This window comes from Microcaecilia unicolor, chromosome 12 (genome assembly GCF_901765095.1).
Source record: "Microcaecilia unicolor chromosome 12, aMicUni1.1, whole genome shotgun sequence".
Lineage (NCBI taxonomy): Eukaryota > Metazoa > Chordata > Amphibia > Gymnophiona > Siphonopidae > Microcaecilia > Microcaecilia unicolor.
In genome coordinates, this window is record NC_044042.1 from 51,332,922 (window position 1) to 51,352,520 (window position 19,599).

At 43.1% G+C, this 19,599-nt stretch overlaps 1 protein-coding gene across 1 annotated transcript in view; it reads left to right on the forward strand.

Annotated features, from left to right (window-relative positions):
* Positions 1–18,222, forward strand: part of ADAMTS15 (ADAM metallopeptidase with thrombospondin type 1 motif 15) — a 65,382-nt gene extending 47,160 nt beyond the window's left edge. Inside the window, exons 6-8 of the mRNA XM_030221508.1 lie at positions 322–497; positions 1,995–2,170; positions 14,301–18,222. Of these exons, the coding sequence (XP_030077368.1) occupies positions 322–497; positions 1,995–2,170; positions 14,301–15,075 (1,127 nt within the window). The 3' untranslated portion in view covers positions 15,076–18,222. The remainder of the gene's footprint in view (positions 1–321; positions 498–1,994; positions 2,171–14,300) is intronic.
* The last annotated feature ends 1,377 nt before the right edge of the window (positions 18,223–19,599 follow it).

Below are 19,599 nucleotides of genomic sequence, written 5' to 3' on the forward strand. Positions count from 1 at the left end.
GTTTTGTAGATCACTTTTTTGCAATTTGGGAGGTATAGTCTGAGATAATTTCTTGCCTCATATTTAGTGTTTCTTTGAGGTAAGTTTGTTAATAGTACCATATAGTCTGGAGCTGTGCCATTTACTTTATATTATGAGTTGCTTAAGAAGGGGATTTAACTCATAAGTTCAGCAGATGTATTGTGGATTGGAGGTCTCTTAGCAGCTGTCAAGCTTACAAACCCAGATTCCCATGTTCCCATGTTCTCCAAAAGGGACACTGTGAAACTGAGGCCAGAAATTCTTTTGGATAAACTTTGTCTGTATACATTTCCCTGGCAGGAAAAAGCTTCCGAGAGGAGCAGTGTGAAGGATTTAATGGTTATAATTACAGCGGTAACCGTCTCTTCTCTGCTGTGTCGTGGGTGCCCAAGTATTCAGGAGTGTCACCACGAGACAAATGCAAACTCATTTGCAGAGCCAATGGCACAGGCTATTTCTATGTGCTGGCACCCAAGGTAAGTAGGTGGTGGGTGGGCATGACTCCATTGCCAGTCTAGAGATGCTATCATAATAAAAACAAAGCTGATTTTTCCGGAAGTAGTATGTACAAAAAAAAAAAAAAGAACACATTCAGGATAACTCTTTACATTCCCAATAAAGAAAATTTATGTATTTATAATTTCTTTATTAATTTTCAGAATAAACAGGAGCTCACAATATGGTCCTCAGTGCTCATTTACAAACATGTCAAAACATGAGCTCACATACAAGAGACAACAACCAAGTCCAAATTGAGAGAATAATGAAAAGAGTAAAGAGAAGGAAAAAGAAGTGGAAAGAGAAAAAAAAAAAAAGAAAATAAAAAGGGGGAAAGGGGGGGGGGAGGAGGGATGGAGGTGACAAAACAGAGCATATGGCATATACACCTAGTTCACCACACATCATGTGACGGAGTTGAAATATGATATAGCGGCAACCATTTTTCTCTATACTTAGCAAAACGAGGTGATTTCTTTGCAAGATGCATTTTGAATTTATAAATTTGAAACAGTAAGCCCCACCACTCCTGGGAGGTGGCTTGAAATAAGGATTTCCAATGCGTTAAGATCACCTTCAATGCTAAAGATATCATGGTATTAATAAGAATACCTTCACTGGGCGTTAACAAATTTAAAGAAAATTTATATAGGATCAGAAAAATCTGATTCACAATTTACAAAGGGACCCTTTTACTAAGGGAATTCTTTGTTTTAAATCATGGGAAGGGGAGGCTGAGTTAGGCGGGGAAGGGGATGTCACTAGATTACTATGGATTTTATTTTTAATTTGGGGGGGCAGGTGGTCAGTTGGGGTCAGAAGAAGTGAGGAGGGCCATTACACTACTAAGGCTTATGTTTATTTATTTATTTTATTTATTTGTTACGTTTGTATCCCACATTTTCCCACCTATTTGCAGGCTCAATGTGGCTTACATGGTACCGTAGGCGTTTGCCAAGAATGGTAGAGAAACAAATACAAGGTTGTTCAATGCAGAAAACTATCATCCTGGTGATGGTGGTGGTGGTGGTGGTGGTGGGGGTGGGGCACTAGAGTCCAGAGATTTTGCCAGCAAATTTTTAAAAAATATTCCTTTCCTGTTAGTGCATGAGTCAATCACCACTCGTGCACCGACAAGATCGAGGACATTTTGCAATGAGCTGCAGATTACTGATGCAGTTTTAACATGGCAGTAATTTGCATGCTCATTGCTTACAGCATGCTACATTATTTTATGTTAATTTAGTAGTTGAAGCCATGTTGGCTCTACCATGTGGTTTTCTGCATTGGTCCCTGAATAATTCCCAACATTCTCTGATTTTTTTTTTTTTTTGGCCGCTGTTAACACATATTGAGTTGAGGATTCCCTAAATACTTTTTTTTATTAGAATCTCATGTGTGCTACTCTTTATGCAGGAATGACAGAGTAATGAAGATGCATAGCTTGATTTCTTTTCTTACTTCCTCACTTGTAGGTAGTGGATGGAACACTTTGCACCCCAGACACTACATCACTCTGCATACAGGGCAAGTGTGTCAAAGCAGGCTGTGACGGCCGGCTGAACTCCAAGAAGAAGTTTGATAAGTGTGGTGTGTGCGGGGGAGATGGCAAGAGCTGTAAGAAGGTCTCAGGACTATTCACCAAACCCATGTGAGTCAAGATTATGCTCTGGCCACTTTATTTTACAAAGGCTGGGTGTTGATTTGTATTCAGGGTCAATGTATTCATGTGCAAGATTACTCTACCTTTCCTGCACATGACTAATATACCTTTCTGGGGTTAGATGAAGTTCATTGCCATCCCCATAACTAGAGATTGAAAATGAATTCAGAAACATAAGAACACTCTGACATTGATTCTCCAGGTGTCCTTGAGAAAGACACTTTCCCCAGGATCCTATACATGGTACCCAGATTTGCGCAGACAGTTCAAACAGCAGCAGTGATCCAAGAAAGGACGAGACGGCAAAAGTTCACTCAAATGTAACTTTAAGGGAAACTAGACCCAACCTGGCCATGTTTCAGATAACCTTCGTCAGGGGTCACACTGGTTTCCAAATATATTCACTGGTAAATGTATAAGTAGCCAATATATACTGCAGTTCCTGCGCTAAAAAGAATCAGTTCAAATGCAGAGAGGCAGGGGCAGCTGATCTCCACCAACTAAATATTATTCCCCCCTCCCCCTATTTTTAAATAGTGTGTATTAGGGTGCACTATTTGAGCAATGCTGCACACTATTGATGACACAGGGAAAAAAAATGAAATTTTAGATATTTTATTCCTGTCATTTTGGCTTTTCTCATGTCATTTCAAACTGATGCACATCCCTAGAATGTGCTAGGGAGAGAGACTAGAGTTCTCACCCCAGGTCCTGCTGAGTACTTTCATGAGTGACTCTGTGCCTGTACTGAACCTCAACAAAGTTTAAGGAGTCCTTTTACTAATGCTCGCTAACAGATTTAGCATGTGCTAATGATTAGTGCCTGCTAAATGATAACATGCCCATAGGAATATTGGTCTAGATTCTATATATCATGCCTAAAAAATCAGCACCGAAATGAAATACACCTAAGCGTATTCTATAAAATATGCCTTAATTTAGACGTACTGTATAGAATAATCCTAAATTTCCATGCGGTTTATAGAACACTCCGAGCGCCAGTCTGCGTGACCAAATTTAGTTGCAGGCAGTTACACCAAGTAAAATTTGGTGTAAATCACGATGCCTAAATTAGGCCTGGACTGGGTGTATTTTATAACAACACACCAGGGGCATATCTGGACTCCGGCGGCACATTTTAGCCCCCCCCCAATGACCCCCCCTGCCGCCGCCGCCATTGCCAGAACCCCCCCCGCCATTGCCAGATCCCCCCACCAACAACTCTCCACCCTCCCCCCCGCCGCCAACCCTCCCCCGCTGCCGTTGCTTACCTTTGCTGGCTGGGGACCCCACCCCCCGCCAGCCGAGGTCTGCTTGCCGCCTTTAAAGATATTTCTTCAGCTGGCGGGGGGGGGGGGGGGGGGGTTGGGGTCCCCCGCCAGCAAAGGTAAACAACGGCAGCGGGGGAGGGTTGACGGTGGTAGGGGGGTCCAGGGCGAAATCTGTAGGGGCCCAGGCCCCTGTGGCCCACGCAGATACGCCCCCTGCAACACACATAGATTTTAGAAATGTCCATGACCCACCCCACCTTTTCAACTGGACTGCCGCTATTCCCCCCTGCCCTGCACCACCGTATTTTAAAAATGGTGGCCGCGACTCCCTGCGGAAGTCTAACGGTGCTGTCATGCAGGGAGCTAGCAGCAGCGCAGTGGGCAGGAAAGAACATGCCCCTCCCCGCAGAGGCCACCAGACTTCCAGGACCCCTAAGGTAGGACGGGGCAGCGGTGGCTGCAGTGGCAGGGGCAGAAGAGGGGGTGTTGGGCAGCGGCTGGGTGGGGGGCCCAGACCACCCTCAGTCCACCTTTGCCCTGTTCTTGGATCCACTGTAGCAGGAGACAAACAAAGATAAAAAGGATTTAACATATTGCTATTGTTAGGGCATACATAGAGATCTCACAAAAATGCTGGAAGAAGGAGCAGAAGAGAATTCTCTTTGGCACAAGCATTAGCAGTAAATTTCAAAAGCTGAGATCATACCCACCATACCCTGAAATAACAAGTGAGGTTCGTTACTGTCATGGTATGCACAAAGCTGATTCATTTTTAGTTACATTTGTACCCCGTGCTTTCCCACTCATGGCAGGCTCAATGCGGCTTACATATACAGGTACTTGTAGTAGTAGTACCTGGGGCAATGAAGGGTTAAATGACTTGCCCAGAGTCACAAGGAGCTGTGCCTGAAGTGGGAATCAAACTCAGTTCCTCAGGACCAGAGTCCACCACCCTAACCACTAGGCCACTCCTCCTTTTGAGACATTACCCCTAAAAGACCCATTCTGTATTACTCATTCCTGGAGTAAGAGGTGGAAATCCCAAAGCCTATTAAACCAATAATTGTTAATGGCTCTGTTCTCTAGAAACTTGAAATCTGTTTTAAACCCTGCTATACTATTACCTTCAACCACATCCTCCAGCAACAAATTCCACAGCTTAACTGTGCATTGCCTGAAAGAAAAAAAAAACAGCTTCTTAAATTTGTTTTAAATCTGCTACCAGTTAGTTTTATGGAGGGTCTCCTGGTAGTAGTACTGTTTGAAAGGGTGGATACCATTTCCCATTAACTTATTCTGTATCACTTGTGATTTTGTAAACCTCTATGGTATCCCCTCTTTCTTGACTCTTTTCCAAGCTGAAGATCTCCCTTTCTTTACCACAGAGCTCATGCATATCCTTTATCATTTTAGTTGCTCTTCTTTATATCTTTTCTACCTCTTGTGGTGATGATCTGCAAAGGATCAAGTGATGCAGACCAAGAACAGACCAACAATAAACAGAAAGTAGAAGTTGTAGACAATTTATTGGAGAAGAAGCCATAAAATCAAAGTCCGACATGGTCATGTTTTGCCTCTGTTAGGGGGTAAAATTCACAGCTACATAAAAATAAATAAATATCAATGAAACTAACTGCCAGATCATCACATAATATTAAAATTATCTTCGAAATGAAAAGTGGAACACGAATAATGAAAACTTATCATTCAGAAAACATGCAAAGCAAATAATGATATCCATGCATATGTGTATATTAACAGAAATAGTGAAGGACAGCCTAACAAAGGTGAAACATGGCCACGTCGGGCACAGTTTTTATCTCTTCTGCTCTGTTTTTTTGTCTGCATCGCTTAACTCCAGTCAATATACAGTATGCCTAAGTTGCATTTCTATCCACACCACTCCACCACCACCACATCAGGTTTGGGAACTACTGAGTTGAAAGCATGTGCGCTATGGAAGAGCCATGGCTGAGCAAAGGAGGACAAGTTTCAGACAGACCTGTGTGAATGGCTGTGAAAATTGCCTTTTAAATTTCAACAGCCATTTAGATGCTCAGTTTTCCTCTAATGCAAGATCCTCTTGTAACTCTTGGTTCTGAAACCTGTCCTGAAGAGCCCCAGCCAGTCAAGTTTTCTGGATATCCACAATGAATATGCAGGAGAGAAATTTGCATGTAGTGGAAGCAGCGCATGCAAATCAATCTCATGAATTTTCATTGTAGTTATCCAGAAAACCTGACTGGCTGGGGTTCCCCAGGACAGGTTTGGAAGCCACTGCCTTATGGTCTACTTGTGTTAAAATACTTTGAATAATTTTCTGTTATCTGAATATTTTATCACATTACTTGCTGGTTCCTTTTTCAGATCATTATTTAATACTAGTAAAAACGGCCCGTTTCTGGAGCAAATGAAACGGACGATAGCAAGGTTTTGCTCCCCAACCCCCCATCCCTACCCACCTCTTCATCGTTGTGAAAGCACTGACGCCATTTCTCCGCACGTCATCAATGCACGCCACCTTCATCTCCTGAGTCCTTGTTCGTTGTGAAGCCACTGACGCCATTGCTCCGCCCTCGATCTGTGACGCCATTGCTCCGCCCTCAACATCATAACGTTTGACGCGAGGGCAGGGCCCAGAGACAGTGATTTCGGTGGCTTCACCACCACGAACCCTTTGAACCTGTGTTGAAGGAAGTGACGTCAGTGGCTTGGCTTCACTGACGTCAGTGTCCTCAGAACGTTGAGGGTGAGTTTTATTATATAGGATATTAAACTATTCTGTTCCCAGTACAGATCCCTGTGGCAGTTTTTCCATTGGAAAAACTGACCATTCTGTCCTACTCTCTGCTTCCTATTCTTTAACCTATTACCAGCCTTCTATCTCATGACATTTTAATTTCCACAGAAGGTTCTCATGAAAAGCTTTTATCAAATTTCTTGTGAAAATACAGATAAACTTTATTGACACGCACACCCTTATCCACCACATGCATATTTGGCATTCAAAGACTTCTAAGACAATAATTCCTTTTGCTAAGTCCATGCTGGCTTTTCTCCCTTAAGCCACATTTATCACTCTTAATGTTCGCAAACAGGTGTGTCTACATAGGACTTCAGAGGAGCTCTACCACAATTTTCTAGGTCAGTGGTTCTCAAACCTGTGCTGGGAGTCAGATTTTCAGGATATCCCCAATGAATATGCATATAGTACTAGTCCAGTAAACTTACCAAACTGAGCATACAAGCAGCCAGCGGGGACTTAAGGAGTTTACAAGCTGATACTATTTGAAGATAAGACCTGTGAATTACAAATGCTGGACTTCTCACTAAAAGATAAGAAGCATTGCTTTGCTGAATAAGTGTTGTGGCCATGTGAACTTATTCACGATATCTGTTTGAGAAGGAACCTTATAGCGTTTTCTGTATCTTTAGCTGCTTAGAAAGTGAATATAGCAGTGCTAATCGCGCTCCATTAAAGTATGAATGGTTGTGTGACTGATTTATAATGGGTTTGGATAGATTTATTTGTACCTAGGTAGCAATAACAGGAAATATTTCCATATGATAGTGGTTTGTATAAAAATTTCAGTAAAAAAGAAGAATACTAAAGTATAATTAACGAATTGTGGAGTTTTTTTGACTGGCATTAGATGTAACAATGAATATGCATGAGAGAGAGTTGCGTATAATGGAAGTGACAGGCATGCAAGTATGTCTTGTGCATATTCATTAGGGATATCCTGAAAACTCAACTGGCTGGTGGTCTCCCAGGACAGGTTTGAGAACCACGGTTCTAGGGACCCCTCCTGCTCTTCATATTTCAGGGGAAGGGATAGAATGCTATTAGTCCCAACCTGCACAGGATGCTGTTGCTAAGGCCATTCCTGGTTCATAGCTATACCTTCCAACCTGTAGAGTCCAGAATCGCCCATGGAGCCCTTTTTAAAAACTGGCATTATGTTGGCTACTTTGCTGTTCTCAGGTACAGTGGCAGAGTTTAATAATAAGTTACGAGTTACCAATAACAGGTCTAGAGCTTCATATTTGAAACTTCAGAAGTGTTGGGGAGGGGAGGGGGAGGTGGAGGGAAAGCATCAGGTCCTGGTGATTTGCACTACTATTTAGTTTGTTTCTGTTTGCTCTAGTACCTATTTCTCATTCATAACGATTTGCTTCATTTTCTCAAAATTATCCACCACAAAGATTCATTCTGATGTAGGTGAAGAATACAGCAAAAGATTGATTAATTGTACTGTTATGGTACTACTACTACTACTACTTAACATTTCTAGAGCGCTACTAGGGTTACGCAGCGCTGTACAATTTAACAAAGAGAGACAGTCCCTGCTCAAAGAGCTTACAATCTAATAGACAAGTGAACGGTCGGTCCGATAGGGGCAGTCAAATTGGGGCAGTCTGGATTTACTGAACGGTAAGGGTTAGGTGCCGAACGCAGCATTGAAGAGGTGGGCTTTAAGCAAAGACTTGAAGACAGGCAGGGAGGGGGTTTGGCGTAAGGGCTCAGGAAGGTTGTTCCAAGCATAGGGTGAGGCGAGGCAGAATGAGCGGAGCCTGGAGTTGGCGGTGGTGGAGAAGGGTACTGAGAGGAGGGATTTATCCTGTGAACGGAGGTTACGGGCGGGAACGTAAGGGGAGATGAGGGTAGAAAGATAGTGAGGGGCAGCAGACTGAATGCATTTGTAGGTAAGAAGGAGAAGCTTGAATTGAATGCGGTATCTGATCGGAAGCCAGTGAAGTGACCTGAGGAGAGGGGTGATATGAGTATATCGGTTTTGGCGGAATATGAGACGTGCAGCAGAGTTCTGAACAGATTGAAGGGGGGATAGATGGCTAAGTGGGAGGCCGGTGAGGAGTAAGTTGCAGTAGTCCAGGCGAGAGGTAATGAGAACGTGGACGAGAGTTCGGGTGGTGTGTTCAGAGAGGAAAGGGCGAATTTTGCTGATGTTAAAGAGGAAGAAGCGACAGGTCTTGGCTATCTGCTGGATATGCGCAGAGAAGGAGTGATTGAGGAGAGAGCGAGGGGGGGGGGTAGTGTCCTCCACTCACGCCCCTTTTAGTCCATGGTCATCTAGGGGTAGATTCACTAAAAGTCGCCTAAAGATAGGCGCCGGGATATAGGGCACTAAGCGTGAGTTCTATAATGGTGGTTCCATGCAGATCTGCCTTTACAGAATTCTAGCTTAAGTCCACATTCTCTTAGTGTGAGCATTTACGCTAGCCAAAGGTTGGTGTAAATGATCACGCCTACTTACTGGCATTTAGATGCATAAATGCAGGTATTCTATAAAACTGCACCTAAATGCTGGGCACGCCCCTGACCCACCCATGCCCCTCCCATGGCCACACCTCCTTAGGAGACACACGCTATAAAAATTAGGTGTGCTGTATATAGATAGGGACATAGATCAGTTATGTGCATAGCTCCTATTTAGTGCTAATTAGTGTTTGTTATGGCCAATTATTGATAGTTTTTGCCAATTAAGTGCCAATTAGATTACGCGCACAAGGGGCCGTATTCTATAATTGCATGCCTCTCTTAAGGCATCATCTATAGAATCAGGGGCTAGGGGGTAATTTTGAGTCCAGGTAGAAAGGGTCTGCAAGGCAATTTTTGAAGAGAAACTTGTGGAATTTCGTGGAATTTCTGTTTAAAATTTTGCTTGCCACTGGTACCACAGAAATATTGTTTCCCCACAAACTTGGCAGGTCTAAAATATTTAGGGGAAACAATGCACTGGGATTTAGAAAATAAAATCCTAGCATGTGCTGTACTTCAGCTGGCCTGGCCCAGCTCTTTTCCCCAGAGGGAAAGTCAACAGTGTAGATACTTCTCTGGAGAAGAGGAGGAGGGTAGTTTCCTTAGAGGAATTTTCCATGAGTAAACCCCTCTTTGTTTGCATAAAGTCCCTTGAAAATTGAACCTCCCCTCCCCACCCAGTGGGCTCAATGACGCTTATGCAGTCTTTGTGTTTTTGATATACTTAAAATATGTTTTGCCTTGTTGGCAAGTATTTCTTCAAATTCTCTCTTGACCTGACTTTCTACATTTTACATGGAATTTACAAGTGTAAAATGTTGTTTGCTATTTTATTTATTTAAAAACTTATATACCACTTAATTGACTAAGAGGGGCATAATCGAACGGCGCCGGCCAAATAGCTGGCCGGCCATCTTTGGGGCCGATGCCATAAGTGGGCGGAGCCAACCGTATTTTCGAAAAAGATGGCCGGCCATCTTTTTCTTCGCTAATACGGTTGGGCCCGGCCAAATGTCAGAGTTTGCCGGGTTTGAGATGGCTGGCATTGGTTTTCGGCCATAATGGAAAATAATGCTGGCGATCTCAAACCAGGTGAAATCCAAGGCATTTGGTCGTGGGAGGAGCCAGCATTTGTAGTGCACTGGCCCCCCCTCACATGCCAGGGCACTTCTAAAAAAAAAAAAAAAAATAGCTCCCAGGTGCATAGCTCCCTTCCCTTGGTTTTTTAGCCCCCCAACCCCCCAAAAAACCCACTTCCCACAACTCTACACCATTATCATAGCCCTAAGGGGTGAAGGGGGGCACCTACATGTGGGTATAGTGGGTTTTGGGTGGGTTTTGGAGGGCTCCCATTTACTACCACAAGTGTAACAGGTAGGGGGGGATGGGCCTGGGTCCACCTGTCTGAAGTGCACTGCACCCACTAAAAACTGCTCCAGGGACTTGCATACTGCATCAGGGAGCTGGGTATGACATTTGAGGCTAGCATAGAGGCTGGCAAAAAAGATTTTTTTTTTTTTGGGTGGGAGGGGGTTGGTGACCACTTGGGGAGTAAGGGGAGGTCATCCCTGATTCCCTCCTATGGTCATTTGGTCAGTTGGGGCTCCTTTTTGAAGCTTGGTTGTGAAAAAAAAGGGACCAAGTAAAGCCAGCGAAATGCTTGTCAAGCTGGCTTTTTTTTTCCATTATCGGGTGAAGCCGGCCATCTCGTGAGCACGCCCTCGTCCTGCCTTCACTACCCTATCGACACGCCCCCTTGATGTTTTGCCGGCTCCGCGACGGAAAGCAGTTGAACCCGGTCAAAATTGGCTTTCGATTATACCGATTTGGCCGGGTTCAGGAGATCGCCGGCCATCTTCCGATTTGTGTCAGAAGATGGCCGACGATCACTTTCGAAAATGAGCTGGTAAGTGGTTTACAAAAGAGCATACATAATCATATTATATAGAACCAAACGTATAAACAGACACATTTTTAAAAATACAAAATCACAATTCAATTCATGTTGTATCAGAGGGCATAATATTCCAAAAAACTCAATATAATTTCATCACATTACTACAAAGCCGCAAGTGTCCCGTAAGAGTGTTCCACAGGGAAAACACAAGGGTATCCGACACCTTAGGTGAACATTCAGCTGTGTGCCCCATCATTCCGCTGCACCACAGGGGCAGCTCAAGGCCTTATATCGTCCCCTTCTAGTCCAGCATTCTCTTTTCTCTTTCCCTTTCTTTTCCTACACCCTCATAGTCCAGCATCTCTCCTTTCCCTCCTTATCGCCTCCTATGTGGCCAGCATCTCCACTTCCACTCCCTCCACCCCCCAATGTGGCCAGCACCACCATTCACCTACCCCTTCCCATAGTCTTAGTGATTCTACTTTCCCTCCTTATCTACCGCACTCATGTGGCCAGGATGTTCCCTTTCCTACCCTCCACCCCCCCCCCCATCCACTGTCCAAATTCTCCTCCTCTTTCCTTCCTCCTGCTGGGCCTGCACTGCCATCAAATGCACTGCCCCACCACCTTCCCTCTTGCAGGGCTGAAAGGACAAGCACATTCAGCACCAGTGTGGGCTCTTTAACCATAGATCCACCTTTGAGTGCTGCCTTATCCCATCCCCTGACACAGGACTTCCTTGGGGGGGGGGGGGGGGAGCAGAACACAGCAGTATTCAAGCATAGGCCTTTGGTTAAAGACCCTGCACTGGTGGTGAATCCGCTTGTCCTGTTGACCTGGAAAAAGGAAGGGCAGTCGCATCAGCAGCAGGGGGAATGGAAAAAGGGGAGATGAATTGCTGCATTCCTGCCGTGCTGCTGCCCCCCCCCCCCCCAAATTCTGCCATGCTAGGTGAGCACCTAGTCAACTTAGTGGCAGGGCTGGCCCTGCCTCCAACAGGAAGAAATCAGCCAAAGTCTACACATCATGAACACCTGGGCAGATGCATTCCGACTGAAACTGAACGCAGAAAAAACTCAATGCCTCATACTAACCTCCCAATACAACACGAAGAAATTTACCGCCATTAACACACCTAAACTAACTTTGCCAATCTCAGAAACTTTAAAAATCCTTGGAGTCACTATTGACCGCCACCTAACACTCGAAACTCATGCGAACAACACAACAAAAAAAATGTTCTACTCCATGTGGAAACTGAAGAGAATTAGATCATTCTTTCCAAGATCTGTCTTCCGCAGTCTAGTGCAATCACTCGTACTCAGTCACCTGGTCTATTGCAACTCAATATACGCAGGATGCAAAGATCAAATACTGAGGAAACTTCAAACAGCCCAGAATACAGCAGCCAGACTCATCTTCGGAAAACCAAAATACGAAAGTGCAAAACCCTTACGGGAGAAACTATACTGGCTACCACTCAAGGAATGCATCACTTTTAAAGTATGCACCTTAGTCCACAAAATCATTCACGGCGAAGCCCCTGCATACATGTCTGACTTAATAGACCTGCCACCCAGAAACGCTAAAAGATCGTCCCAAACCTTCCTCAATCTCCATTTCCCTAAGTGCAAAGGCATAAAATACAAAGTACTGCACGGATCGACCTTCGCATACAGGAGCACACAACTCTGGAATACACTACCACGCAACTTGAAAACGATCTACGAACTGACCGACTTCCGCAAATTACTGAAGACTTATCTCTTCGAGAAAATCTACGGCAAGGATCAAAACACATGAAACCCATACAATTTAATAGATACGCACCTACACACTCTCTCTTGAAGTCTCCTCTCCCGCACTCCAACCAATCCTAAAACCCCACCCACAGTTAAAATTATTAGACCTTCATGTCCCCCGATACTGTTTTGACCCCTTTCAATTCGCCATTGTTATATTCCGCTGTTCTATTCCCGAATAATATCCCGAATTACTCTGTCTTTTACAATTCTTTCTAATGTAACCTATAAGCGCACTGCAACCAACTGTACTCCCACATACTCCGCTGTTCCATCCCCAAATGATACCCTGTATTTACTTTGTTTTCGATAACTCTTCACAATGTAACTCAGAATTGTACTGCAACCAATTGCACTTCCATCATTCATAATGTGTTGTAAGCCACACTGAGCCTGCAAATAGGTGGGAAAATGTGGGATACAAATGCAAATAAATAAATAAATAAAATAAAATGTGACACACTGCAGTAGACTGGATAGGATCCCTCTTCTGGATTGCGGTCTGCATTATATATTAGGAGTGGGGAATGCTTAACAAAGTTTTTATGTTTTTTGGTTCCTTAAACTGCTAAGTCGTGTGGTTTTACAGATTAGGTTAGGAATTTAATGTTGGGGTTTTAACATAGCTTGCTTCTAAGTATGATACTGTTAAGGCTTAATAGCCTAGCATTTAGTTCCCTGAGCTTCCTTTTTCTATAGCTTCTTCCAAACTCTTGAGGTAGCCCAGCTTTCAGCTACTCACTCAGCTCTGCTAGAGGTGCTGTCTGCTGGAATAGAAAGTTCATGCAAGGAGATTTAAGTGCATAACACCAGCTAGTGCTCAGCCCCACCTACACCCTCGCCTTTATGGAATTTAAGAAACCCTTTGGAAACCAGTGAGAGACATTATCTAACTAATCAGGGAAATCCTATGTTACAACACCCTTTGGCAATAGATGGTCTACCGTGTTTTAATACTAGCAATTAGGAAATCTATACAAGTCAAGTCAAACCCTAACTTTTAATTCAAGTTAGGAATACTTACCTATTCATTATGATCCTAGGTTTTTACGTTTAAATAAGAGAGCCCTCCTTTTTTCAAAGATAAGGGGGCTAACTCCCAAGGTCCGCGATGATGCCACTTATTCAAAGCCGAGCCATTTCCAGTGACCGGCATTGAATATCCGGTTTATTTTTAGCTGGTTTCAATATAAGTAGATATTCAGACTTAGCCGGTTATCTTGAAACTGGCCAAAGATATCCCACATATTTGGCCGCTAAACTTGGGCTGAAAATCGGCAGATAACTGGTTATATCAGCTGATATAACTGGTTATCTGCTAGCTGCTAACTAGCAATATTCAGCAGGGTACAGCCAGCTAACCCCCGCTGAACATTTCTGGATAGCCGGTTATGGGGCATTTAACCAGCCAGGTGCCGATCCTGGCCAGTGAAATGCTTTTGAATATCGAAGGTTAATGTACTCAAATGGCTAAAAATAAAAAAGGACATTTATGAAACTATAGCGCTCTTCGTGGTAGCAAGTTCTCAGAGACTTACTCATTTAGCATCTGGAGGAGTAGCCTAGTGGTTAGTGCAGTGGACTTTGATCCTGGGGAACTGAGTTTGACTCCCACTGCAGCTCCTTGTGACTCTGGGCAAGTTACTTAACCCTCCATTGCCCTTGGTACAAAATAAGTTCCTGAATATATGTAAACCGCTTTGAATGTAGTTGCAAAAACCTCAGAAAGGCGGTATATCAAGTCCCAATTCCCTTCCCTTCCCATCTCACTTTGCTTTATGTTCTTTCAGCTTGAGTCCTATGTTATAAGATGCCATATACTGTCTTCTCTTGTCCAGCAACTCAAATATTCTCTTTTCTTTTACAGTCATGGCTACAACTTTGTAGTGATGATTCCAACTGGAGCTGCCAACATTGATATCAGGCAGCGGGGATACAAGGGCATGGTCAGTGATGACAACTACCTGGCTGTTAAGAATGGACAAGGGAAATACCTCCTGAATGGCCATTTTGTTGTGTCAGCTGTGGAAAAAGACATCATGCTGAAAGGAAGCCTGCTTAAATACAGTGGTACTGGTACAGCTGTGGAGATACTTAAGGCTGTAATGCCCATTCAAGAGCCGCTGACCATTGAGGTACTGTCAGTTGGGCAGATGACGCCTCCCCGTGTGCGTTACTCCTTCTACGTGCCAAAAGAGAACAAAGAAGATAAATACAGGAAAGACAGCAAGAGTGGATCAGTGCTTCACAACAGTGTACTGAGCATGTCCAACAGGCTGGATACAGGTATACCTGATTACAAAAGGTCATCCGACAAGTGGCTAGCAGGCAGCTGGGATGAGTGCTCTGTCACCTGTGGCAATGGGTTGCAGAAACGAACTGTGGAGTGTCGAGATGCCTACGGACAGCTGAGCACAACCTGTGATGCCGCACAGAGACCCTTGGATATTAGAATATGTGGTGACCCATGCCCTGTATGGGAGGCTGGGGTATGGACCTCATGCTCCAAAACATGTGGCAGAGGCTTCAAGAGGCGCCTATTGAAATGCACAACAGATACTGGTATCCTGCTGCCCAGGGACCACTGTAACCTCAGGAAAAAGCCACAGGAACTGGACTTCTGCATCACGAGACCCTGCTGATTGTTGCCTGCCTGCTGCAAGGTTCATGGGGCTGTCTTAACTGCTAGATAGCCGAAGAACAATACAGCAGCTGGATACTGTCCAGCGAGAGGGGAAATTGTTACATATTTCCCCAAGTATGACCCGTTCTTAAACATAACAAAGAAAAACAACCCAGTCAGCTAGAAAAGTATCCGATGTTATTCCTGTTGTGTGGAAAAGAACTTCCATGCAAAGAAAAGATCTACCTCTAAACTTTGAAAACACACAATAAATTCCCTTTTCCCACAGATGCCATCGTGCCATAAAGGGGCCTGAGAGATGAGTAAAGGCGGGACTTTGCTTCTGTTTTGAATGCTTTCAGCTGTTTTGAGGTGGGGGGGGGGCACTGGTGCTCATTTTTTGACCTGACTCTTTGGCTCTCCTATCCCCCACTCCTCTCCAACCCCTTCCTGGCACTATCAGGATATGAAAACAAGACATTGGAAAAGATCCAAGGGAAATGAATGAAGTTCCTAGTGATCTTGGATATACTTTGCATAACTCATGTGATATTGACTTGAGCATGCCACACACAAGCCTTCAGGGTGCTGTATTATTTCATTGACACTATACAGGGCTGGATTTAAGAATTCTGGCGCCCATAGGCAGGACCAGAGAGTGGCGCAGAAGGAACATTTCTCCCCCAGAGACAATAAAGTACAGTCCTGAAGCAGGCAGAATCAAGATTCTGTTTAATCCAGGCATTTGGTGCCTTCAAAAGTTGGTGCCCCAGGCAGTTGCCTATTGTTGCCTGTGCCTAAATCCAGGCCTGGTGCTATAACGTACTGTCGAATCATTGTCAGCTGTGCATTTGTTGTTATGAGCAGTGTCAGTCCTGCTGTCTCTTGCTCGTTCGTTGACCCTGCTGCGGGTGCAGTCCGGATGGGATGTAAAGAGGAACACTTTGTTTACTTGTCTACCAAGATCATGAACATGGCAGAGTAGGCCTGTACAGTAAATCCAGAGGGTTTAAGATGAGTCATCCCTCCCAAGCACAAAAGACACAGTTAATCACAATTTAAAGCAACAACCCCAGAGGGGGTCTTAGTCTTGATCTCTGGAGAGTGCTTTTTTAATTCTAGTCTCTTCTGCCAGCTTAATGGTGATTCATAGACTAATACACCTGTCCATGAGTTACCTGCACAGGTCAATTTTAGGTGTATCAATCTAGAGACTATCTATGTTTTACTGGCACAGTTTGTTGGTCTGTTAATGGTATGTTCGTGCCTCGGTTACCTGCGCAGGTTACTAATGATTATAATAGTATGATGCATCTGTTTCTGTGTTGTCCAGCTTAATGCTGATGAGTAGGGAAGGGGAAGGAATTTTGGATTTAGCTTATGCCTTCAGTAGTAGCTCAAGACATGTTGAGATAAATTCTCAAAGATCTCCAAAATGTAGGCACTGGGATAACGAATGCCAAGAGCAAATTCTATAATGGCAGTTCTGTGTTCAACTGACATTATAGAATACTAGTGTAAGCCTGCATTTGCACGCCTAACTTGAGGTGCGAGTACCTACACCAGCTCAATGGATGACACAAATGCTAGCGCCTAACTATAGGTAGTTAAGCGTGTAAATGGTTCTATTCTAAAACCCACAGTAATCAATTATATAAGACCTCTGCCGATCTCAGCGGTAAGTTGCCGGTATATATACCTAAACACTGATCTCTTCATCAATCAGGCATACACCGATTGATGAAGAATATTGTCAGGCGGGGGATAACTGTCCAACATGAATCATGTTTCACCCCAGCTGTTTCAAGGACTTCCCCCCACAATAAAACAAGCATATCAATTATTTACTGCTGTAATCTCTTCTATTATTCTCACCAAGTAACATTTCACATACCTAAGATTACTTGCTGAGAATAATAGGAGAAGAGGTTATAGCAGTAAATAATTGATATGCTTGTTTTATTGTAGGGGGGAGTCCTTGAAACAGCTGGGGCAAAACATGATTCAGGTCGTACAGTTATCCCCCGCCCGACAATACTTCAAACATTGCTAAGATGAGTATTGTTTGAATATTTTTAAAAAGACTTTTAGATGAAAAGTGGATTAGCACTGAAGTTAAATATGATATATTAGTATTGAAAAGTATATTCTACACTGCCTGATCGATGAAGAGGTTGGTGTTGAAATTCTTGTGGTTTTAGATGTATACCAGCAATTTACACTGTTGAGCTCAGCAGAGGTATTATAACCGAGTACTGTGGGAATTTTGTTTTGATAATTGCTATAATTTTGCTTGCCCTCGGTAAACATTTGCCAGTTTTTGAAGTGTATTCTAAACCTTCATGGGCAATTGTCTGACACACCCCGGGCTGCCCAAGCCCCTCCCAGACCATGCCCACCGTGAAGTTTTGCACTCTGGAATCTGAGTGCAAAACTTATAGAATAGCGACTAAGGGCAGTTACTTATGTAGTGATACCAATTAAGGCCAAATATAACCGATTATTGCTCGTTAACACCAATTATCAGCATAATTAACTGAAGTTACAGCTGACCTTATTCTATCACTTGCACATATAAATTTGCATGCTACTTGCAAATTTGGGTGTTACAACTTTCTAGAATTAGGGGGATTAAGTGTAGGTATTTCCTTGTTCTTTGAGGTCTTACAATCTAAGGGGTCATTTTACCTAAGGGTAGTGTGCCCTAATGGAATTAGCATGCACTAAACGTTAAGAAGCCCATTTTATACTTGAGGGCTTCTTAGCATTTAGCATGTGCTAATTCTATTAGCGAGCACTAAGCTTTAGAAAATGGGTCCCTAAGTTTGCCCCTTAGACAATGGAGGGTTAAGTGACTTACCCAGGATCACAAGGAGCAATGGTGGGATCTGGACTTGGCTTTGCTGGTTCTCAGCCTGTTGCTCTAACCATTAGGCTAGAATGAAACACCCTATCTTGTGTGTAGACCGTTCGTTATACCAGTCATTATGCACCCATATAAATCAATGCTGATTAACAGCTTTATGCATCTATTTGTGTGTCATGAGCATCTATTAATGGTAGTTTATAAACTGTAAAATAACAACAGTAAATCAATAAAAAGAAAATCTCATTTATTTATCCACTATGCTGTGGAATCAAATGCATTTATTGGAACAATACCCGACGTGGCCACGTTTCGCCCTCAGGCTGCGTCAGGGGTATAAACTATAAAAACAAAACACAAGTATAAAAACATGTATAACCATACATATTAACAATGTTTTTTTAGAACTCTTAAAGGATTGTTTTATATATGTTGAATCTCTTTTTTTAAATAATTGCCTTTTATTAGTTGAATCATGCTTATGACATTGTTAATATGTATGGTTATACATGTTTTTATACTTGTGTTTTGTTTTTATAGTTTATACCCCTGACGCAGCCTGAGGGCGAAACGTGGCCACGTCGGGTATTGTTCCAATAAATGCATTTGATTCCACTGCTTTGTTGTTTTTAATCTACTGTTTTGTAAGCAGTTGTGTGCCTTTTTGTTTTTTTGTTTTATCCACTATGCTTGCTGCAGGTTGTTAAAACCAGATGCCCGACATGACTGTGTTTTTCCAAGGGCTGCTTCAGGGGCATACAAACTTGATCCAATCTTGATCAACTGGTAAAATCAGTTTCTCCAACCCGAGCTGCAGTGTAGTGGATAAATAAATGAACTTTTCTTTTTATTGGCATACTGTTCTTTTCCACGTTGGATCTTGTTAGCCGGTTGTCTTGTTGTTGTTTTTTGGGACCCAGTCTATAAATTGATACACCTTTTCCCATATTAGCTACAGTCTCTCACACCTAATATCTTTGACTCCAGATAAATATTGGTCTATGTATTTATACACTTCTCCCTGTGTTACCTGCACAGAATAATATTGATCTGTATGACACATTTGCATCTGTGTTATCAGTACAGACTAACGTCAGCGTATTTACTGGGCAGAAATGACAGACCAACCTGCAGTTATCTACTATATTTCTATGGAATGACATGCCTGTGCCTGCATTACTTGCACAGTTTATGTACCAAATTTTTTAATGACATCACACACACACAAAAAAAAAAAAGCTCTGCAAGCCATTTCCCCCCATAACTGAAAAAAGTAAAAATATTACTGCAGTACTTGCAAGGTCAGAGCTGGAGGTCATGCAGCATTCCCAAGTTCAAACCTGAAATTTACATCTTTTCACAGTAATTTTTATTGTTGAAGGAACACATTGAAACTCAGTGGACCAGAACTAAAATAGCAGAGTGTTCCCAGGAATATCAATCATAAAGCATGACTGCAGATTTCTTTCTGCACCACATATAAGGAGTAGATGGATTCCAAGGCTACAACACGTTGGACTTTACAATCACATAATCTCCTGTAACCATCTGTGGATATACAGAAATACCATATCATGTTACATTCATAAGTTGTATCTATTATAATAATGTTGTTGACCTTTGACAGAAGAGAGTGACTGAGTTGATGTGAATGCATGTTTTTGTCTGTACCTATAT